The sequence below is a fragment of the Echiichthys vipera genome, assembly GCF_963691815.1.
Source record: "Echiichthys vipera genome assembly, chromosome: 3".
Taxonomy (NCBI): Eukaryota; Metazoa; Chordata; class Actinopteri; order Perciformes; family Trachinidae; genus Echiichthys; species Echiichthys vipera.
The window spans coordinates 21,425,000-21,450,126 of NC_139828.1; the positions used below are offsets into that span (position 1 = coordinate 21,425,000).

At 39.9% G+C, this 25,127-nt stretch overlaps 1 protein-coding gene across 1 annotated transcript in view; it reads left to right on the forward strand.

Moving 5' to 3' along the window:
- Window positions 1-5,535: 5,535 nt before the first annotated feature.
- anos1b (anosmin 1b) overlaps window positions 5,536-25,127 on the forward strand; it is a 39,192-nt gene continuing 19,600 nt past the window's right edge. The window contains exons 1-2 of the mRNA XM_083911171.1: window positions 5,536-5,803; window positions 15,765-15,812. Coding sequence (XP_083767297.1) covers window positions 5,627-5,803; window positions 15,765-15,812 — 225 coding nt within the window. The 5' untranslated portion in view covers window positions 5,536-5,626. The remainder of the gene's footprint in view (window positions 5,804-15,764; window positions 15,813-25,127) is intronic.

Here is a 25,127-nt window from a genome sequence, read left to right on the forward strand (position 1 = left end):
GTGAAAATGAATAGTATGAGTTCTCTAAAGATGAAGACATTCAGTTATTCATAATGGGGGAGAAGACAAGGTCAGTGGAGAGTCAGTATCTGTCTGGGTGGGTTATCGTGACCTCCTTACACAAACACATTCTTTTCACCAAGGTTACACCACATTTCACAAGTCGATACAGTCAGTAGTTTTCCACTCACCTATAGTTTACATTGCCTTTTACAGCAATACAACTAGCATGCTAGAAAGTAGCTGCTAAACATTACATTGTCTCTGTTAAATTCTTTATTTATAAGACACATTCAAGGAGTCAGGAGTTGAATTGTATTTTCTTGACTGTAGACCCAATTAAAATGTTGCGCTGACTGAAGTACTGTCTCTGTTACACAAGTAATTATCTGAATTAATTGGAAGAGTACAAACTAAACATAGTATGAAACGGAATGAAAAAAGAAAACTCTTTCTTTTCTCCTATTGTCTGTAAGAACTTTTGCTGAAGGTTATGTATTTGCAAGAGTTTTGCGATTTTGGGGTTGTAACTTGTATCCGCATGGTTGAATGCACTTCTTGTAAATCTTGTAAACGTCAGCTAAATGATTGTAATCTAATAATCAAAACAAAATCCTTTGAAGGAAACCTCCTATTAAATCCTCACTATATTATGTTCTGTAAACAAATTGGACTGTGCTCTGAGGGAAAATAAAATAGTATTTGCAGGGCAGTTTCATTTCTACATGACATAACTTGCTTACATGCATCAATGTGGATGTAGTGAATCAGAATCAATACTAAAACAGCAGTTGCTGTAAAATGCCACATAGTGACACTGTAGCTCTATCCGGAAACACTCTGCCTTCCTTTGCTCTTGACACAGACTATGCTGCTTACATTCACAACGAGCCACATTTGGGTCCCTGGACCATGGCTTGAGAAACAGTTCTGTTGAAGACTGAAGTTGACAGAGATCAGAGGACTGACAGGTGACCGGCGAGTAGTTCCAGCTGCAGGGAATAATCTCTGACCGTTTCAATAATCTTTAACAAGAATGATAACAACATATACGTGCTTTGACATGAACAGTTAAATGGATTGGGATTAAATAGATGACATGTTAAATACATAGAGATAATATTTGGAAATTGGAAACAGCTTCTCTGTTTTGTAGTTCATAGAGACGTTTAATTCTGCTGGATTTCACCGTAATAAAATGTGTTTATGTGGTGAAGGTCCAGAAGTCAGATGTCAAACAGACCGGCACGTAAGATTTCATCATCAGAGGGCTGCATTTAGCAGTGTAGCTTCCCTTATTAACATGGATCATGAAACCCAATCTTCTCTGTGAACATGAAAAGTCCTTACACAAGTGGAAATCTGTTCTTAAGTTATTCTTAGTGAATAAGACTAGACAGTGCAACCCGATTTACACATTCAAAATGACAAAACAGGCTGGCTTACAGGGCTGAAGCCAAGAGCAACCCTAAGAAATGTTTGACCAGCCACCCCCCAAAAAAGTCCGTAAAATGTTCTTTTTCCACATTTTCTTAATTAATTTAACTGTTGAAATAGATTTTAATTCATACTTTTGCCATAATAGGTCACATTAGATCATTTATACTCTATAAAATACCAGACTTTGAAAATCCGCCATCTGGAGTCCAGGTTCATTTTAACGTTTTGCAGACCTTCTATGCATTTATTTTTGCTTTTGTTTAGCACCTCTTAAACTGTCCTTAGCCACATGCATGGGGTCCTTTTTTCAGCAGAGGAACAGCTGTAAGTGACTGACTGACTTCTCATTTAGCTACCATGAACCCAATATACTGGAAAGGTAACACAGGTGCCTAATAACAATTTACAAATCAGTAGTGACGATCACTCAACATATTATTATAGAAGAGTTGAAGTTTGTGAAAATATTGTTTCAAATGAAACTTTGTTAAATATGTAGAATAAGAATGATGGTGTATTCACTAATGAATAAACAAACTTCAGATTCATTTCCGTATAATTGTAGATTGCAAATCTCCTCAGGTCATTAAACGATACGACACAACTTTGGTGTCCTCAGAGCTCCATTCCAGTTTATTTAGCCTGATAATAAGAGAGAATACAACCATTTCATTTTCACGTCAGGATTTAGATTGCTGCAAAAGATAACATAACATTGATTAAGAGGTCTGAAACCAGGGTAGAACCTGTTTGCTATCAGAATAAATCTTTCTTTCTTTCTTTCTTCTTACTGTCTTTCCTTTTCTTCCTTTCTATATCCCTCTTTTTTGTCTCTCTCTCTCTCTCTTGCTTTTCATGAAATTCAAAGACATTTGGCTTTAATCAACGCAGATTTGGACAGGCGCTGAATGTTTCTGTTACATGTGTGTGTGTGTGTGTGTGTGTGTGTGTGTGTGTGTGTGTGTGTGTGTGTGTGTGTGTTATGTTTTAGTATGTGTTGGGGAGGGTCTTTTCCCCACTAACGATTTATTCAGAAACTTGAGCAGGGTGTTTTGTGATAATAAGAAAATATTCTTGTGGTCACTTAGATAATGGACAACTACTGTGTGTGTGTGTGTGTGTGTGTGTGTGTGTGTGTGTGTGTGTGTGTGTGTGTGTGTGTGTGTGTGTGTGTGTGTGTGTGTGTGTGTGTGTGTGTGTGTGTGTGTGTGTGTGTGTGTGTGTGTGTGTGTTTTTGTGGGTGTGTGTGTGTCTGTGTGTGTGTGTGTGTGGGGGGGTGATAGAGAGAAAAGAATTGATTTCATGCTTTCTGATTTAAGGACTGCCTAGGTCCTCTGAGGTCAGATCTGCACGTGCATGCACACACACCTTTGAACACTGCGACTACACATCGTTTGGCTTCACAGCACATTACTCATTCACGTTTTGTCTCTGATTCTAACTTCATATATTTTTGTCACTGTAGTGATCAGGTTGTAGTCTGGGTACTGTCTAGATCAGTGGTTCCCAACTGGAGGCTGGATCCACCTAATGATATCCTAAATCTGACAGCTCACAACATAATTATGGGGATAAGTAACGTTTTATTTATATAGCACCTCTTAAAAAAAGTAACAAAGTGCTTCACATGATACAGATGCACAATAAGATAAGAAAGAATGGAAATAAACAAATCTGTACATATTTCCTTCTGTACGAAACTCTGTGCATTTTTTTCTGACTTTTCAAACTCTTTTCTTGTGAAATAATGAATATTGTTTCCTTTAGGCTTGTAAAAGTCCAAAGAATCTGAGAGTCAATATCAGTGCCATGATGAGGGGTCACAACTATGGGTTCTTTAAAGAAGCAGTTTTCATATTGATAAATCCAAAAAGTTCTTGCAGGCACATTAAACAGCGCTGAGGAACAGCTGAGTTCTTGGATGACCTAGATGAACTGCTCAATTTTCTTGCAATGCAGAAACACAAAAAGCAACTTTTTTTTGGATAATTGATTAATTAGTCATTGAATGTTGAAGTCATTTTATTTTATCAAGCAATAAAATGCCACATTTTTGCTAGTTCAGAATTTAAATTGGGAAGATTTGCTTATTTTTGGTATGATAGTAAAATTCTTTGGGTTTTGGTCTGGGGGTCGAATAAAACACGCTGTCTTAGAGCATCAACCCAGGGATTTGTTCCTATTTTCTGACTCTTTACAGACCAAAGTATTAATCAATTAGTTGAAAAATAATTAGAAAGTGAATCGAAATGAGTCACACGTTTATTTATAGCCCTAGATACCTTAGTTTTGAGGTTTAACAGTCAGAATGGTTGTACACCACTGGTCTTGACGATTATACTAACCTACAGTGTGCAGTCCTTTCTATATGAGGACAGAATCAAGTCTGGTTTCCACTGCCGGGCCAAGAACAGTCCTGCCAGGTCATACTAAATATTTATACATTTCCATTTCCCCTAAATCAAAACGTAGGTGATTCTTTCTACATCTCATTGCCAATAGAGATGACTCCTCTGCTGGGTAACATTTTCATGTAAACAAAAAGGGCTTTCAACCATATGTCCTAAACATCTCGACTTGGCCCTGGATCTAATAAACCCCACTTGGCTCTGCAGTTGCTGTTGAATAGTGGTGACTAACACCGACTGGCTCTGCGACAGACACCTACCTCAACACATTCTTTAGGTCTCTTTCCCATTAATAAATGCTCTTTTATTAGTCTGCTCTAATAATTACCAGATACACGATTTTGCAGACTATAAAGGGTTGTTTTTTTTATGGAATTGTAATAGTAAAGTGTTAATAGGCCCAGAACAATAGCCTGCCATGCAAACAATTAGGCCATAAATGCCTTGTCTTGCTTCACTGCAGTGCATCTCCTCATGTTTAATCTATTTATAGCAGATTTTTGATTTTCTGTTTATTTGTGATAATGATGATAGGAATAAGGATGTCATTATGATCCTCACTTGGATGATGTTGAAAAAGAGGGAGATTGAGATAATAAAGGGGAGGCCAGAAAAAAAAAATGTACGTTGATGAAGGTGGGGCAGCAAGGATGGAAATGATGCTGTAATGACAATGACGTGATGACGATGGAGGTAGGAATACTTAATGTTAATGAAGAGGGGATGATGAAGGGTGACAGGTGGTGATGATGGTGTAAAGATGACGAGGCGATGATGAAAATGATTCTAGTATAGTGATGACAATGCCGACATGTTGACTTGTCAGGAAAAGCACAGTTTTGTTCTAACATGAACAGCAAATGGCCCAGTGAATCATGAAAATGTGACAGCTATAGGACAACATGAACAATACCGGGACCCTGAAACTGAAGCAGCCTTTATCCGCACTGACTGTCCAAACCTGCCCTTTTCTATACTCTGACATCCCAAAAAAGATCTATATCTCCTTGCGCCAGGGTGCTCATCTCCGGCTTATTACAGCGGAGTGAAATTTTACAAAATAAAACATCCCATTATCTTTGCCTCAATCACTTGATCTTAATATTTGGGGGATTTTGATGGGAAAAAGAACCTGGAGTGTCGATCTTCTCAAAGAAGACTTACATTAGCACCGCTGATGGTGATTGTGAGTGAGTGATGAAGATACAGGATGGCATCATGTTGGAGTTGATGGTGATGGTGATGATGATGATGATGATGATGATGAGGATGATGATGATGATGATGATGATGATGATGATGATGAAGATGATCATGAACACCAAAGATGCGATAAAAAATAAACATGAAATTGAAAATGATGGTGATGAAGGTGAGGGAGGTATGGTGATAGTGAGGATGCTGCTATGCTATAGAATACAATTAGGTGTAATCAGTTATTAACCTGCACGTGAACAGGTGATGGGAGTGATAGTAGAGTGATAATAATAATAATGATGGTGAGGGAAAACCGCAGATACGATGATGAGGATAATGAGGATGATAACCAGCATGGTGGCCACACTTGTACCGGTGGTGGGAGTGTCTGCGAGGAGGGAAGAGCCGCTCCACTCAGTGCTCGCGCGCACACAGGAGCGGCGCTGAGATGTTTTCATTCTAAACTTAAAGGGTCGCGAGAGGAGGACGTTGACGAGCAGGGACACGAGGAAGAAAAGTCGTGCCGTTTAATTTGTGCGCCCCTGTATTCCGTTTCCTCGTACCCTCCTCTCGGTGTAATCATGTCAGTTAGTCGGGCCGCTTTGGTGGTCCTGTGCGCGGTGTTGGCGGTGACTCGTGCCCGCAGGAGTTCACCGGAGCAGGAGGATGTTCAGGAGAAAATCCACAGCGCCAGATGCACGTCCAGGTGCCTCACTCTGCATATGACTCAGCTAACCGCTGCCTTCAGACACCTCCAGGTACCTAAACACTTTGTCCTTATTTAAGGGAGTTTTTAGACCATCGGGACAAATATGACCTGCGAAATTATGATAGCCCCTAAGGACAGGTAGGCTGCAAAACTTTAGACGCTTTAGTTGCTATCCCTGCATATGTGGTTGACAGTGTTGTTTACCTATTTGCTCTTATTTTCAGAGTGAACTATCTCCCTAAAATATTTCACGAGGATACTGAAGGGTCACATTAAGAGAAGTGGTGATATGAGCCTCTAGAATCACCAATGTGCAGTCATTAGATAATAATATGAATAATAATAATAAATAAGAAGGGTTGAGGTTGAATAATGACTTTTTCATAATTCACTGTCTTAATGATCTCTTAGTGTAAGATTCAGAATGCACACATGGATGAATCTGCTCTCAGTGGTGCTTGTAACCACAGACATTAACATTCACTTTAAATTGCTTCATGAAACCTTATTAAAACATTGAAACATCACATAAATAATTATATTTATCCAGTCCGATGGAGAAAAAGCCTCATCAGATATTCCTATACCTCTGACCTCCATTCTTAGTTGTGTCACTCTGCTACATGGAGAACTACAGTAAGTAGTCATTACATTCTTGTAGTTATCATCTAAATCTTTATGAAAATATATATATTCTTTACTTTTCAAGGGTCCCCAGAAACAATGGCTTCTTTTTTTATTTTACATCAGCTAAGAGGTGTTGTTATGCACAACAGAAAAGCACAGCGGAGCATTTACAGCCTAAGTAATTAACCAGAAGAAAATGGTGTGACCTCACCTTAAATGGTGTTTCCAGCATGGTTTTCATCAGGAAAGGTACGGACAAATGTTTTGATGTTGCTCAGATTGATTTAAGTTTCCTTGTGTCGGTACTCAGAAGGCCGAAGGTACCCTGAAAAGAAAAAAAGTAGGTTACTGGTTTATACTGGTTGACAAAATTACTCATCTCAGTGAAATCGCTGGGCCATGTTCTGTGGCCTTTGTAGTGAGGAATGTGAGATTAACGGGGACATTAGGACGTTACCAAGTTCGAAAAGCCACTTATCGTTAACGGCTTCAACATGTGCATGCTGTGTAGTGGGTGGGAAAGTCATTAACCACAAAGTTCAGCCCCAGTGGCTCTGAGCTGTGTGTGTATTTGTGTGTGTGTGTGTGTGTGTGTGTGTGTGTGTTTGCATATGTTTATGTATAAAACGAAGGTTTGGTCTGGTCCATCCAGAATAGACTCTCGGCACCTGTGCATTGGGTAATGAGGGTGGCCCCTGGATGACTCTCCAGCAGTGAGGGGTGTGTGTGTGTGTGTGTGTGTGTGTGTGTGTGTGTGTGTGTGTGTGTGTGTGTGTGTGTGTGTGTGTGTGTGTGTGTGTGTGTGTGTGTGTGTGTGTGTGGGGGGGGGTTCTGGACTGAAGGTGTGAGAAAGGGAACATTTGGTTTAAACTTTATGAAGTGGAGTGCAGTAGTCAGATGTTGAGCATCAAACAGAAACCTGGGAGGTAGGTAACAGGCCAGACCTTCATTCTCTATACTAAGGTTTCAGTTTCAAAAAGTGAACAAAAAACGTACATCCTATCCTGATGCAACTCTTTAATTTCTTGTGTGCTTTTTGTTTTATGTTATACTCTTATTGACAGTGGTTGACATCTATGGGATGTTTAGAATTCACACAAACTCACCTGTTGAGAAAAATATCCCAGAATTCAGAAATGACATCATTACATTACTGTGTTTGGTCTAGACTGGTTCTGGAAACTTCTTGAAACAAGTCGTTTTTGAGGTAACTCACTCTATTAGTCGGATCTTTTACTCACTTTAAGACAAGATCAATTGTTAAGATTCAATACTACATGGAATGATTCCTTAAAATTAATAATTTTTGCTTTTCATCATTGAAATTGAGTGTTTACTATTTCTGATAATAGATCAATCATGTGAGTGACAAAGTTAGCTCTTCCACCTGCTCCAATGTGAGGATTTCATCTTTTACTCTGTTTTATATTATTGTAAAATTAGTATATTTGGGTTTTGTACTATTAGTTGGACAAAACAAGGCATGTCAAGACAGCTTATTGGGCTCTGGAACGCTCTGACAGGTTTCTGTTTGTGTTTCACTACCTTTGAACATTTTAGGCATTTCAGGCCATGAGATTATTATCGATTAGCAGGACATCGACAAATGTGAAAGGATGATGTTGACGTGCGACTCATTTTAGGATATAGAGGGGGACTGAAACTTTATGTATTCAACCAAATTTAAAAGAGCCTCTAAACTTTTAGCAAAAAAACCCCAAGTTTCCTCTCAACCATATCCTGGAAAACAGCATCGCTCCCTGAACCTATTATACGACAGTGTAGCAGAACACAGGGTGATTAATGGGCGACATAGACTGTGTATGCAACATAACATTTAAAAACAAAAAAACCCCTTTGATAACAGCTCCAGTAACTATAACACCAGTGAGGGCAAATAGAGATTTACTCATCCTTCTCTGTCACCACACCAGACACAAAGACACAAACACACACATTGCTTCCTCTGGCTTTATGTGGGTGGACCCTGTGTTTTTTGCTCTTTCTGTGTGTGTGTGTGTGTGTGTGTGTGTGTGTGTGTGTGCGTGTGCGTGTGCGTGTGTGTGTGTGTGGCTAGTGTGTAGCCACTAGAATGTGAGTCACCAGTTTTCTATTTACACCTCTCTCTCTGCTTCTTCTCTGGGTTTTCCACTGCTTTCCCTTGTATGGTGTAATAGTGTAATTATAGCTCTCTGTGTGTGTGTGTGTGTGTGTGTGTGTGCACGCACGCGCACCTGAGTATATATTTGCTGGTATGTTGTCATATTCCCAAATTCCTCCTTGATGTAAACCCCTAAAAATAATAAGAAAAAAATGTCAGCCTCGCCTGCAGAGCTGGATCTTTTTGCACATACGTAGTAGATCAGATTAGACTGCATGTCTTAAACACTCACAGGTCTGTGGTGGTGATGAGCGGATGGTTTGTGGTTCGAGCCAGGGCTGAGGGCCAGTGAAAGGCTCAATGAACTGCCTGTGCATTCATGTTTATGTGTGTGTGCGTGCATGTGTGTGTGTGTGTCCCAGCTTCTCTGCGGTAGGTAACTCTAATCAGCCCAGAGGTCGGTCAGCCAACCAGTCACGCTCTGAGAAAGACTAGCGACAACGGTCAGGTCAGGTTGCACAGAGACAGACTGGGAGATAAAGGCAGGTAGACAGACGCGGTCAAGCACGAAGTGAGACAGGGGAGATGGAAGGACGTGACGGTGAGCGGGCAGGTACATAGACGCACACAGACAGGTGTAACAGACATAAGCGAAGACAGACAACCTGACAAACTAATACGCTGGCTTAAAAATCAGACTGATATGCAGGCAGACAGGTAAGGCAGGGAGACGGGCAGAGGGGTGGGTGACGATGGAGACAAAGGCTTGTTTGATTCACCTCAGAGATAAAGCATCTACCTCTTTCTGCGGCTTTGTGACTGCCCTGTCATTCGATCAGCAGAACCAGGGATCGATGGTTATAAAATTGTGGCAGCATAGGAGTGACTTTCACCTGAAACCAGGATAAAAAATTCCAAGGCCGTAAATTCCAGCTGGAATGGCAAGGCACTTATCGGCATGGCTTTGTTCTTTCAGCCGCAGAAAGAGAGATGGACAGAAAGACTCTTACCACACCAAAACTGTGACGGCATATTATACATGATACTTGAGCAATTAAATCCATTCTTCTTCCTACTGGCGACCACCACTGTTTCCACAGGGGGAAACACTTAGCCTGCCTCTGGCTGCCTACCAGCACCTCTAAAGCTCACTAACTAACACATATCTCATTTGTTTAATTTGTACAAAAACCAAAGATAAAAACAGCAAATCACACTATTACAGGGAGTTATGTGTCTGACTATTTCTTGGACAGGACCAGTAGATCCTCCGCTGGTTGACAGGCAACTGTTTTCCCTGCTTGCTCTCTTTGTGCTAAGCTAAGTTAGCTGGCGGTTGCGCCGATAAAGCTTAAAAGCTAATTTCCCCAAATGTTGAACTTTTCCTTTGATTTGTCGGTCGTCTAGAGTATTTCAGTTTCATCATTGCTGCTGCTGGAAGTGATCCGAAACAGACGTAATAGATAATTATCCGATGAGGCAAAGTTCAGGACATTATAACAACAACTTTGTTGTGACTCTTGTTGTTTACAGGATGTGGGGCACCACCAACACTAAGATAAAAAACACGCACGTGAGCTAATTAAGGGTTTCTGTCGGTAAGGCTCAGACCTCAACATGGGCTTTTTGGGAAGAACCTCATATCACACACACACACACGCACACACCCACCCACACACACACACAAACAACACACACACATTTGCTTCTGATCATCTGGGTGTGATTAGCAGAGTTAATGCCTCATGTTAAATAGACTTTCTACTGCGCCTCACCGCAAACACTGACCACAACACACACACACATAATATATGAACCCACACTCTCTGCCTCTGTCTCACACACACTCACACACTCACTCACTTTTTATCGCTGCATCTGGCAGAAGTGTGATTTATATCTCACTCTCTTTCAAACACTGAAGGGTGTGTGCAGCTGTGCGTGTGCATGTTAACTGTGCATGTCTCTGTGTATTTGTGTGTGTGTGTGTGTGTGTCTGTGTGTGTGTGTTTGTGTCCTTCCCTCTTTCCTGCTGTTGCATCCAGTAATATCAAGTCGTAACTCTTCAACAGTGATTACTGTGGACTCAGCAGTCATCACAGCCATGTGGAAGTCCTTTAGCGCAAGTGTTTCTTACTCCGTTGGTCAGTTCTGGTTCTGACGGGTCTCTTGTGTCTCAGGCAAAATTCTCTTACGGATCTCAGGATAGAAAAAAGTTATAAAACCCATGTGTTTTTAGTGTTGGTATTAAATGCAGCCATGTGGAAATCCATCATTAAAATGAAATGGGATTTCTCCACATTTTCCTTCATTTCAAGTCATACATCATAAACTGGGTTAGAGGGAAATTCTCTTGATATTTTTCATGCAATGTTCTTATGAGTGACAGTGTCTTTGGTGCATGAACCATAAAATGCACAAAAGTAAATTGCATACAACTTCACACATAACCAGAAGAAGAGTGCAACAATAAATGCATTTGTAATTGTAAAATGTTCTTCCACTATGGATGAATACACTTAAAAATTGGCCACCCCTTAATAAAATAAGTCCTGCCAGACGAACGACAGTCAACAGAATTTATTGCGTCCTGTTTCACAGTATCCACCACTTCTTTCCAATCTCCTCTCTGCTCCTATTAACTAATATTTATTTCCATCTTTCGCCTTCTCGTGTCTGTCTCCCTCTGCTCTTTTCAACTTCCTCCCTTCCTCCCATTTCCTCTCAGCCTCCCACATCCAACTTCTTTTCTCTTCTTACAGTCACCTTCTTCCAATCCTCCCTTTCTTCCCCTGACTTTTTCAACATGTGCAGCTGTTTTGCCACAGACAGACACATAGACACACTTTGAGACCCTACAGAACCCCACTCTGACCACCGTTTAATAGCCATACGGCACACAGGCCCATCTAAACTGCCTTGATTGGTTCTGACAGCAAATATGTCCCATGAAATTGACTTGGGATCAGTGTGTGTACGTGTACATCCACGTGTGCGTGCATTAATATGTGTTGCAGAGGGAGCTGAAGAGGAGTGACAGAAAAAAGGGGGATGTTATGACGAGGAAGACAGAAAAAGGAATGAGTGTGAAAAGGGCTAAGATAGGGGATGAAGATGTGAGGCCAGCAGTGGGGAAAGCAGCTTTACATCTCTTCAGTGAAAATCTGGAGATGCTTAACTGTCCTCAGTTCTTTGAGTGGAGCATCCACAGTATATCATCACCGGCATTTTCAAGTCCTCTCCTGTCATTTTTACAGAAGAGTTGGAGGGTACAAATGAAAGGCAGAATGAGAGAGCTCTTCTGTGTCCGTTTTTTTTCTACTTGCTATAAAACAGAGCCAACTACAGCCTCTTTAAGACAGTAATGTCGGCCGAGATCTCGGTGTTCACTCTAAGGGTCCTGACACAGGACAAATAATAAACCCGCCTTGACTGGCCATCTAGGAGCAGAGCAATATTGCAATCTCAATCTTTCTGTTTAATTAATTAATTCATTAATACTACAGCTGTGTATAAAGTTAAAACTATATATATATATTTCTTTCTTTCTTCTTTTTTTTTTCAAAGCGGCAAAAACATTGTTTCCTACAGCACCCTAATACCAGATTGCAATGCAGCTGTACGACTCTCTCATCCATACGCTTACTGCTTACTTCACCCTGTATATAAAACCCACCCAGTACAGGTACATTTGGCCATTTGGCAACTTTAGTAAGACATTCTGGTAAATTATGTGAATTTGAAGAAGCCAAGAAGCCAAAGTGATAAAATCAGTAAAACATTAAATGATATCATCCAATCCCAAAAAAACAATCACTGAAAATAGCAAAGTGATGCTAAAAGTTGATCTGGGGGTGGAATTTGCTCCACCGCTGCACCACATCGTCCCAATTTTGCAGCACTAATGCAACTTAAAGGTGCCCTGTGGAGTTTTTGACCACTGTGAGCAATGTTTTTATAAGTGAATCCTCATTTTGTTTGTCTGCACATGCTCACATACAGTACATTCCTGCCAGTGTTTTCACATTCTGAAAAAAAAAATAAAAAAGCAGCAATGCCCGGACAAAGGCAGAGAAGAAGAAGGCTGTCAGCAATTTTACTTGTATACAAATGATACAGGTTTCAAATGTTATCAAACATTGGATTCACAAATGAAGGAAATTCAACACACATGTCAGACCTCAGAATTTTTTTGAATATCAAACAAATCATGTAACCCTTAAGCCTGCAAAGGTTTTCATTGTCTTTTTAAGTCTGTTTCTGTCCTGGAGATTTGACACGTTTGCAGTAACAGTGGATGCAGAACAGAAATAGAAGTACAGAGACTTGGTGTCTGTGTAACATTACAAGCACAGATGAGTGAGGTTATTCACAACTGTGTTTTAAGGTTTGAGAGACTAAACAATCTCCTCCTTTTGAGTGAGTTACACTGCCACCATAAGACAATAAGGCAATAAGAAAGAAGATAATTTATGATGCATTCAGGAGCACCTTGGCGCGTCAGTTTTGCGTAGTCCTCTCTTCTCCTCAAAGACGAGAAGAGAAAGAAAAGGTGGGCAGAGGAGGAAGGTGTCTCTGCGGTGAAACCATGACAGCCGTTCCTCTGCTTCCTGTCTCATCTATTCCTCTTTCCACCCATCATCCCCACAGACATGTTACTAATATATTCATCAGAGATTTCACTTTTATGCTCTACTGCTTTTCTTCTTCCCTCTCTAATTTATCTCTAGAGGAGGCTGGTTAAGCAGCAGTCCCAGCATTATCCCCTCTAACAACTGGCACAGATTACTGTTAAGCCATGGGTGGTGTCATCAATACTCATTTAGTCTTAAAGTCATACTAACACGGACAGAGTACCAAGTACCATTTTACAGACATAATTTCTGTTTAAGCATTGCAAACTCTGAGTGTAATTGTTGTGGTCTGTTCAGAACTTGATTCTGATGTTGATTGCGCTCCTCGTGTGTCCTCTCTGTAAAGTAACCACTCTTCACTGCTGCCAACAGCTGGACAGCCGAAACAAGCAGTAAGCAGCTGTAGCAGTGGACATGGGTGAGAGTATGAGAAGAATGAGGCAAAGACAATTTTTGGAAAAACTTGGAGTTCTGACCATTTTCACACATATGCTCAATGGTCAGTCTCTGCAGAAGGCAGGCGTCACTGATGGTTTGTCTGTTTGGGAAATTTACAAAAATCGTAAGAGGCAGCCATCCCTGTCTTGCATTCAGAAAGAAACCTTTAACTGTACTATCTGACCAGCACTTAATCTTGCCCTCTCTTCAGTATAAATAGTTGTTACATGCAGCGTCTTTACAGGGATTATATGGGGAATAAATCCTACTTCATACATCAAAGTCCAGTTTAGCTCTTATAGCAACTGTTACACCAAGATGGTCAGTATGCATCTGTTTTGAATGTTAAGAGTGAATGAGTCAATTCAGCATCTTCTGTACCGTGAAAGCCCTTAACCCCTAATCTCTAACCTTTAAACTCTTCACTTTTACCCCAACTCTAACCCTTCGACCCAGAAGCACAAAGGCTACTTAAAAGAGGAGAAGCCCAGAGAGGTGTGTGTGTGTGTATGTGAAAAGAGATGAGCTTGGTTCAAAAATAAATACAGCGAGCTCAGGAGACGGTTTAGGAGTCGTTAAGAGGGCTTATCACACACACACACACACACACACACACACACACACACACACACACACACACACACACACACACACACACACACACACACACACACACACACACACACACACACACACACACACTAAAGGCTCTTAAACTCTCTGGAGGCACACACACACAACAGTAGACAGAGACACAATTGCACACACACCACCGTTGTAATAGCTGTTTTGATGTTGGATGACGACATCATGATTGTGCTGATGATGACAAAGCAAAGAGCAGCACTTTTGCCACACTGACGGACTTTCTCACCAGCTCAACTTGAAAATCAGCTGACAGTGTTTTCAGTCTGCAGTTAATGATCCATAATCTCCTAAAATCTGTTAGAGATATAAAATAAAAACATAGCTCAAAGGTGATGTAACATCCACACTGTGAAGTGGTGGCTCAGTGAGGAGCACTGTCGCCTCACAGCAAGAAAGGTACTGCTGGGTTTACATGGGTTTCCTCACAGCGCTCCTGTGAAGAACTTGATCTGTTGTACTACAGCTGCCCGCTTCTTCTTAAAACCAACAGGGTTTATGGGAAGCAGTGCTTAAATGATTAGTTGATTAAGCAGTTAGTTGATTGACAGATAATAAGTAAAGTAATAAGTAATGTATCTGGCCAAAACATAAATCACAATTGACGTCTAGCTTCTACAGTGAGAAGTATTTTGGTTTACTTTATTTAATGTCAACGTAAATTGAATATCTTTTTACTTTTAGTTCAACAAAAAAAGCTAACCAAATATGTCGCCTCGGAGCATTATTTTCACTATTTTTCAACATTTTACGGAATAAACTTTTGGATTTTTTCTTGATTAGGCAAATATGATCAGTAAATGATTCGAAAATAATCCTAATTGGAGGTCTGACCTTAATATAGAGGATACCAGTTATCTTGTTTATGGTATTATTTATTTATGGTAAATGTAACAAGGTGTCAGAATTTCACAATGATGTGATAATGACAAAAAATACTTCATGTTGCTCAGGTACCAACAGCTTTGTTGTGTTGCAGGTAAAACCTCAAAACCTCTTGAAAACGTTTGCTTTCAATACCAAATATGGATGAGTACAAGTTTCTTTTAGGGAGTTTTATTTGGATGGAAGACAAAGTTTTAAATGTTGAAGGGACTTAGGATGAATGGTTGGTTTGGTTAATCTGTATTTCTGTCCCTGTGGTCATGAGATGACGTCTACCTCTGTCACAGTGGTGAAACCAGCCATGTTTACTGGTGGTCTTGACTCACTTAGCGGCAGTGACTGCACACTCACATTCACACACACACATAAACATACATCTCACCAAGTGACGGTGTCTGTCTGGGTCAACAACCACAAACGCAGAGTGTTAAGTCATTTTGCACCCTGAGCACAATTATGTAAATAAGAGAAAGGTTGACTGTGTGTCTGTCTGCATGTCAGCTTTGCCCAGTTATAGGGAACTTTTATTAACAATATTTAGCTTTCCATCTCCTTTTAGTTAGACAACAGTCTCACAGGAATGGGTCAAATGTGGGCAGAATGTGTCAAACACAGGATTTGTCTGTGAAAGATTTATTTCTCCCCTCTGTGTTAATCCTTATCCTCTCTGTCTCTTTCAGAGTGATCACGTTCTGGTTTGGTGCGAAAACCACAGACGCTGTGCACAGGTAAATACTCACACACACACAAACTTGTACTGCTTAACTTCTAAAGACATTTTGCTGACTTACATTCAAGTCCTTGAAAGTTTACCCAAATCACTTTGGGCCTAACCCCTAAGACCGTTAGAATACGCCGAAATTTTTTGTCCTCAAATTAGAACAAATCCATCCAACGAAGAACTACTACTACTAAGTACTTCTCAAAATTATTTTTAAAAAGTTTTAAACTACAGCACATTACAGCACACACACACAAGACAGCAATGAAAAAAGACCAAAACACCTGCATCGCGTTTGCACCACATTTATTATCTGAGATTTCATTTTGTGTAAAACACGTAAGTGTGCAGAGGAACTTTTTTTCATTGACTCAGTAATTTACGTTATACGACCTACCAAACGGCTCTAGTAGCACATGAAACAGAACACAGGTATGTTTTTTTTGGACATCATATGATGTACAAGCATCGTGTCTCAGGATTATAGCAGGTCCATGGAAACAGTGTTCCTGCCTTGCTGGCACATACCTCAAAGAACTTTCTGTTTAACAGTTTAATTACGTGCAAAAATGCATTTAATCGTAGCAACATCAGCGTGTTTGCCTTGTGCTACTTTACCATCTAACTGTCACTGATGTAATGGTCCAAATCATAGTCAAAAGTGATTGATGATTTGAACCCAGACTGTCTTTTTGGCTGTAGTAAGTGGCTATAGTACAAGTGTGATAACACACAACAGTAAAAGCAGCGGTACTCTTCATCTCTGCCTTGAGGGGCAAAGACACAGAAAGAGAGAGAGAAAGAGTCTATCTCTCGCCTCCCTTGTGTGTGGAATCTTTACACCCACCACTCGGCTCCTGTAATAGCAAAGGTTGTGTTTTAAAATAACGTCCTCCCCTGTATCCCCACTATCCATCCACCCTAGAGCAAAAACTATCCCCTGTTTATTCACTTAACACTGCCTGCCAGGAGGCCTCACAGTGTGTGTGTGTGTGTGTGTGTGTGTGTGTGTGTGTGTGTGTGTGTACGTGGGCCAATTCATTGTTTGATTCAACAGGAGTTTCCATGCTGTGTATTTTTAGCTGCCTCTCTGTCCACTCTGCGGCAGTTACAGCTTGATATGCAGCTTTCTGAACATTACTAAATTAAAATTATTACACACACACACACACACACACACATGCACACACACGCACGCACAGTAGGTGGATAAGGATTTTGCACTTAGGAGGCCTAATTACTAAACACAGATGTGTGATCAGAAACTCTGCATATGGTTATACAACTATCGACTAAATAAATATTCTGCCAATACACATTGGTAAAATATCTGTCCACTTTGACCTTTTACTTACTGAGCTTAACTCACTCAATATAAATGACTTCTTGAAAGATTCTGTCTGGTTTCTTATTGATGTGTTTTCTGAACTCTCCGTTCAGGTTCAGAACTTAAAGCTTCATCCCGGCTGAAAGCACACCTGAGTCGTATTTTACCTCTTGCAACACGTTAAAGCTTTGCTACAAATGCACAGTCAGACATGGGAAAAGAAAGGAACAGGCGTGAGACGGAGAGCTTTTTTTTCTATACAGCGCGCATATCAGTAGTTTGTGTATGTTGAGGTCAGTTGGGGGTAATGTCAACAACAGTCAAGAGCATGCCCCCATCCAAAACTCCCACCAACAGACCGTTGCAGTGGATACCGCACTCAGACTTTAACTTCCAGCTATACCTAACCCCTCTCACCACCTAAACACAAACATACACATCACCAAACTTATTTTTTTAGCTTCCTTCTCTAACTTCCCTTGTTTCTATTCCTGATATTTAGAGTCAAATAACGACACGGAGAGAATGAGAACAGAAAATATTTTATAGTTTAATACCACATCTAAACTTTATTACCTTGGCTTTGTGTCTTGCTGTTGTATATGTGTGAATAGCAGTGTGGCACTGTGCTGTAACCAACGTCCAACAACAGTCTCTAAAAACTTGCCAGTGGGGGCTGACGCTGTGTAAACCACAACTTTCCTTTCAGACAGGCTGATACTGCACAGACATGCACAGTATCTCTTTTTGAACTGCAGATTTATTAATCCTTACCATTTTACAGTCTGTTGATTGTGGACACAGCCCAGTTTGTAAAAGTCAACTGGGCAGGCCAACAAAAATAAATTAGAAGAGAAAAGCAAGTATCCCAGTCCTCAGCCGTAATTGCCAAGATTAATCAAAATAATGAATTATAAAGCAGAGGAAGTCCAACACTGTTTAATGCTCCCAAGTTGTGTATATTTGTTAACAGGATATGTGGAATATATTTAAGGCTGGCTGTTATTTTTTATTGATTATGCATCTTGGGAGCGTTATACAATGAGCTCAGTCCACTTTATTATTGTTTCATTATTAGGCTGACAAATATTCCCATGCTTCTATTCTCGTCTATTAATTCTGCATTTGTTTTAGTAACATTTTCTATATAAGAAGGTAAAATACAGGCCATATAACAGCTTATAATACTCTACAGACAGACAGAACAGAATGTTGTTTGAAGTATTTTAAGGATGGCAATGTCAGTCAGTTGGTCCAGACTGAAACATTTCAACAACTGTTCAGTGGACTGCCATCCCATTCTGTACATGCATTCATATTTACCTCAGGACAGATTGTAAAGACTTATCTCTGAATTTGCATCATCATTTATCGTCAGGTCAAAATATCGATTTGCCCGATTCTTTCATTTGTGATGAAATCCCTCCAAAACTAATGACATTCACATCACCCTCATTTATACTTTATACTAATGTTAACATAATGAAGATGGCCTTTAGCTTGAAGCGCCACTGAGCCTTCGCACAGCCTCAAATGGTCATGGCTGTAGACTTTGGGAAGTAGTGAGTCCACTGGTTCTGTTGATCTTTAGGAGGAAAACCTTTTTTTCTCTTGGGACTAACATTTTTCTTGTATTTATAAACCCATTTTTAAGGCTCACAATCTCACAAAATGTGACGAGGTCTCAACATTCCACTGCAGGATCTCATAAAGCCTTTTGGCAGTGTAACATACTCAATAACTTTTGAGAGATTTTTACAGAATAATTTGGCAGGGGTATTACTTTTTTCCCTCACCTCCTTTTTGGGTCGTTTACCCAGACTTGGGTCAGTGCGAAATTAGGTTGTTCTCACTGAATTTTAACACGTTTAACACATTGTCTATCCACTCACAGTCACACGCCCACACACCCCAAATGGTGCACTGCGAAACTAAAGGATGGATTTAATTTCCCATATCATCGATCTCACTTAAGAGGCTGAACTCCTGCAACTATTATTTTTTTTGTCCCCACAAGGAAATGGCGTGAAACAATTCAAAATAGTAAGGTATTATAATATAGATTTTTTTTCTATTTTATTTCATAAAAATAAAAAAATCTTTAATCATATTTAATCCCAGGAGCATTTGTTTAAAAAACAAACAAAAACTTGTACATTTTTAGGGGACAGCAGGGTTCCCCCAGTGTATTGCAAGGTCCCCCAAGGTCAAAGCATCTGGGATTTCTTTTTTTAAATGTATTTTTAAAATGTTTTTTGACTGGAATGCCTTTTACAGTAAATAGGATAAGGTAATAGAAAGATACACGTAAGCATTGTCTCCTGGAGTGTGGTGCTTAATCTATTCCTTTGTTACATAAGGGCCCAGGGTCTCTCTATTGCAGACGCACAAACACCAGGCAGATGTTGCCCCAACACATATGGTTTGTGTAACATCATCAGTGGACTCTTTCTCATGGAAACACACATGGGAGTTCACTCAAACTGAACTACAGCCCTCACTCAACTCCTCCATCTGTCCATCTCTTCCTTCTTTTATCTCTCCTCTCTCTCTGTTACACACACACACACACACATGCAATGTAGACGTAGTAATGTGTACCAGGTGTGTGTGAGGCAGCGGGATGTCCACCAACAAACAGGTCTGATGCAGAACAAAGAACAGAGCTATCAAGTTACTTGTTTCTCTTTCTCTTATCATTTCTACCTTGCTCACTCCTCATTACTTGCTCTGAAGAGGTTTATATTACTTGTAATAGCAGTTGGAATAGTTCTGTATGCTTAGCCTTTGCTTGGTAGATTTCTTGAGTATTGTCTTATGTTCACAATTTATTAGAGGCTGTTTGGTTCCCACATAAAGAGCACAGGCATTCTTGTCCTGTCTCCCTTCCCCTCCCATAATAATCTCTATAAATATCAGTTTTGAGAAAATTCTTCACCCATCAGTTTCCATCATTTGTATGGTTTTTTTGGCAGCACATGGCTATGACAGGTGGCTCCTAAAGCAATCCCAGGTCAGGTGGGATATAAAGCCCCTCGTCTCCTTGGTTTCCCTTGATGTTTCCTCCCAGTTGCACAGGCTTCGTATATATAGAAACATGTCCAGGTCATGTGTGTAAGCGTGAGACCAGACAAACTGTAAAGAAAACTTTCAGCTGCTTGTAACAACAATCTCTTTCTTTCGAACTCTACTCAGAGCACAGGATGAGAGTTGGAATATACTGTATATTAGCAGGTAAATTAAGAGCTTTGTCTTCAAGCTCAGCTCCACCCTCACCACAAATGCAACATCCACACCAGTGAATTCCAACCTTTTTTTCCTTGCACCAATCCTCCTTTGAACACAAACAACACACCCTCACTTATGAACAAGATCCCAATATATTTGAATTGCTTTAGTTTGGGCAGCAATGTGTTCTCTTTCCAGTGTCCCCTCTTTCTGGCAGACTTGAAGGAGCTAACACTCACCTCATCTCAACTGCTTCTCATTTAGCTGCAAATCAAGAAGATCACAATGTTATACTCAACAAGACAGGAGGAAATAATAGAAGTTCAATATATTAGAAAGAGTTTCAGCAATCAGGCAGTCATCCCTGCATGTGTGCCAGTCAAAAACTCCTGTCTCACTCTCCTCCTTAAATTTTTAAAACACAGCTCAATCCAGTACAACAGCTGCAGACAACAGCTTGATAGCCTGTATAAGCTTGCACATCAATTTGAATTCCTTGTCTTTCTTATCCTTTTCCCACAGTCATTTCTATTCAATCTGCTGTTCAGACTTGTCCAGTAGTTTAATAAGATGTCTGGTTGAGATATGTCACATTTACTAGGCCATAATTGGCAATTTGGTCAAAAGGTTAGAAATGCCAGCTTATGCTCACAGGGCATTTGAAGGAATATATCAGGTTTTCAAATGTAAACCTGATTGTTTTTTTTATTTTGGTCTTTTAACAAATCAGCTAATCTTATAAAACCTTTGCCTCATGTAGGTCAAGGATTTTGACCACCATCTGCCAGCAATGCATCTATATGTTTATTGTCCACACTTCCTGCCTTTCTCTGAGTAGTTAGTTCAGCATCCTTAAGTGGTTTTATTTTAGTCGAAGAGAAAGCTCAGAAAGAAAATGATAAGGGGGGCACAAAGAGAAAAAGCTCTGGCAGGATTTCATCTGAGGTTATTGTTAGCACATGTGGTTTGAGAGGTGAGGAAGTTAACCACCGAAACTCGAAATCTCAAAGCATTTGTCTTTTCGACTGTCCTCCCGATCTCTCTTTCTTTGCTTCTGTTCTCTTTCCTCCAACCCAGCCTCAAGTGAGCCCCGGTTGTTGTACATGTTTTTCCAAAGGTCTGGCAAAAGTCTAACATGCTTTTCAAGGGGATTTGTGAAATTTGTTCCACCACTTTTCACTCACGTACCACAAAACCTGAAGTGTGTGTATCCGTGTGTGTATATACATGTATGTGTGTGTGTGTGTGTGTGTATGCTCATTCAAAATGTGTTTGTGACCTCTGAAATGTTCTATAGAAGCTAATTTAGCATTTAAGTGCAGTTGGATATACATGTAGTCTAGACTATAAAAAATGTACTTACCGTGAATAGAATAATGTTGTCAAGGTACTGAAAACAGTATAAAAAAGTATGGTTTTACATAAGAACTGGCACTTATCCTGATTTTATCACCAAAACTAAAGGAATAGTAACTTTTCGATAAAAACTGTCATGTAGAAATTTAGGGGTGGCTGAGGCTCAGGAGGTACAGCGGGTTGTCCACAGATTGCGGGCTTCGCAAATGTGTCAAATTGATTTTGATGATTGGCCACCTGACAATTTGTGAAGTGCTTCGGTTAAAAGTGTTATATAAATGCAGTCCTTTTTCAAATAATTCAGTTGTAATTCGATTTTTCCATCATCATCATCATCATCATCATCATCATCATCAATGCTTTCGCTTCTATTCTACAGTTTTGGCAGTATAAAACCACTGGATGTAGCACTGTAACATTAATGAATCATCACTCGTGAATTCATTTTGAGGCAATTGTGTGACCATTATTGACTAATTTAAGCCTGAAGAGATGCAATGATGAAGGTATTCAGGAAAAAGAAAATAGTTTTAAAAATGTACTAATGGATTTTTGTTATCTAAAGTATTTTGAAAAGATGAAGTGTAACTATTTAGTTAGTTAGTTAGTAAGTTTATTAGTTGTTCCCTTAGGGCAATTCTTTTTCATAGTCATTCATACATTTTATGTACATTTTTTCACAGGCTTTTTTGACAAAAACATAAAAATATAAAAGACATACATATTTCAGATACACTTAGGCATTTGATACAACTATAGCTACTATTATAGTTTCCTTCGAGTTACACTCCTGTTTATTGTTTGGATGGCCCTCTACTTCTCTCACTACACCTTTAACCTCATCACTGTGTCTGCATCAACCACTGAACTGCATGTTTACATTGGGGACCACCAGGTCAGATTTAGCAGGAAATCTGCCGGATTGCTTTGCAGGAGAAATCACGATGAGGATGCTGTTCTTCACAACAAACAGAGCGTTCAGGTTCTCAAAATAGCTGCTGGCGGAAGATGGGAAATTCACTTTCAAGAGATATTTTATGTTTAAGAAGGTGAATAAGAGGATCTTTTACAGAATAAATGTAACTTCTGTTGGAAGTTACTATGTTTATTTTTACACATTCTACTCCTGAAGGGGTAGATGTCTGTGCTCTTTCCTTAAATCTGAGATTCAAAAAAATCCCAGGCAAGCTAGATTTGGTACATCACAAATTCAAAAGCCAATCGCTGTCTAATATGCAAATGCAGGAAAAGAAACCTGAAATCTGCAGAGTGGATTTGTCGGTACAGAGATCGAAAACATACTGTCGCCAAATTTATTTTTTTTTAAGTTAAAGTTAAAGCCAGACTGGGCCCCATATTTGTCAAGGTGCTGAAAACAGTATTGCTAAATAAAAAAGTATGGTTTTGACATAGGAACTGGCACTCGTCCTGATTTTACCACCAAAACTAAAGGAATAGTAAAAGAAGTTAGACAGTACATAATCCTAAATGCTACATACATGTACTGTATGGTGGAAAGTATAAAATAGATTTTGAACAACTGATGACAAGCTGAACACATAAATTAACATAAATAGTTTTACACTTTGCACTCGCTGAACTGGTGACCGTGAATGGAGAGTGAGCACATCTGGTCTGTGGCTGTCTTTCTTTGTCTCTCTCTCTCCCTTTTCTCTGGACCTGTTTCCCTATTTGTCTTTCATCTCTTCTCTCCTTTTCAACTGACACCCCCCCCCCATCCCTATCCACTCTGAAACCACATCTCTCTTCCCCTCCCTCTCCCATTTCCTCTCCTCCCTCTCGCTGAGTGTGGCTGTCATCCCTCTATCGTGGCAGGTGAGGCCATAAAACAGCGGGAGAGGCCAGAGGGGGGCAGAGAGACAAGGTGTGGTTGTATGTGTGTGTGTGATTAATTGTTATACAGATATCCGAGGAGCTCCCATGCAAACTGCACACATACAGACGCGTACACGGCCATTAATCTAGGCTCTGTTGTTACAGTGTGTTGGTGTGTTAAACAGTAACATCTCTGACCTCTGACCTCTGCTGTGTCTACCACTCTCTCTCACATACACATAACTCATCACGTCGCCTTCAAGGCCAATAGTGTCCGTTCGTCTCTCAGCTCCTCTTACACAAATACAGCATATGTTCTTTTCCGTGATTTACAACATCCAAGTGATATTTGAGCGTGTAAGGTGTACCACGGCACGTACATACCACAGGGGTTTTCAGCTTAAATCCATTTGCCTCGACTCCCGCTTTCTCCCCTCTCTCTATCGCCTTTCTCTCCCTTTATTATTGACTATGGAAAATAACATATACCCACTTTCATTACTTTAGTAATACTAGTAAATTTAGTAGTGTTCTATGTATACATGTAAATGTTTTGCATTAAGTATAAGCATTAGTACAATTAGAGATTATTAAATTACTTTTACTAGTAAAATTTACATAAAATATCAAGAGAGACATGCTGTACTTTTTACTCCACATTTATGTATTAGTAGTTGTAGTAGCAGTAGTTGTAGTTGTGGGTGGGCGTAAAAGATGTAAAACATCCTCATAGATAATGTGTGTACACTTACACTGTGGGGTATACTGAGTGCAGGGTGTAAACAACAGAAAGTGCAGTTCCAGGTTGAATTAACAACTTGTAGTGTGGGAATCTTTCTTTTGAGCCTACTTTCTTGGGCATTTTCTTTTCTTTGTTAGATACTGTAGAGACAAAGGTGGGAAAATGGCTCAAACATGTGACATTGTGATTTCACGGTCAGTACCCTAAACCTTTATTTCACAGGGAAGCCCCACATGCTCTCTATTACAGTAAGATGGGTAAACAACCAACTATGCAGTTTAGTGGGGATGGAAGTTTTAGGTGTTGAGGTAAGGAGATAGAGAAGGGCAGCTCAGAGATGAGAGGTCAAGGAGGAGAAGAAGAGGAGGGATAATGTGAAGACAGGAGACAAAAAGAACAGAGGATTATAGAAAGAGACAGATGGGAAAGAGAGGAACAGGGGAGGGTATGAAAAATTAAACATGTCTGTAACTGATCAAAGTGGCAGCAAAGAAGGAGGTTAGTTGGTTGTTTGGTGTATGTGTGTGTGTGTATGTGTGTGTGTGTTATTATCTTATATTCGGTATGATTCTTGATGTTTGCACATGAATATATATTTATATATACTTTTTTGTACTGCTTTGGCAATATAGGTTTCTGATCTGCCATACAATGAAGCTAACTTGAGTTTGAGAGAGAGAAAGAACGTTTTCTTTTTTTTTGGGGGGGGTGCATGTGACAAGTGAAGAGACCCACGAGACTCCTTATAGAAACACGTCATTATCTCTCTGTGTCCTCATACCCAGACTCCTTGAGGAATGCATAATTATTGTTACAGAGGAGGTAAAAGGAAA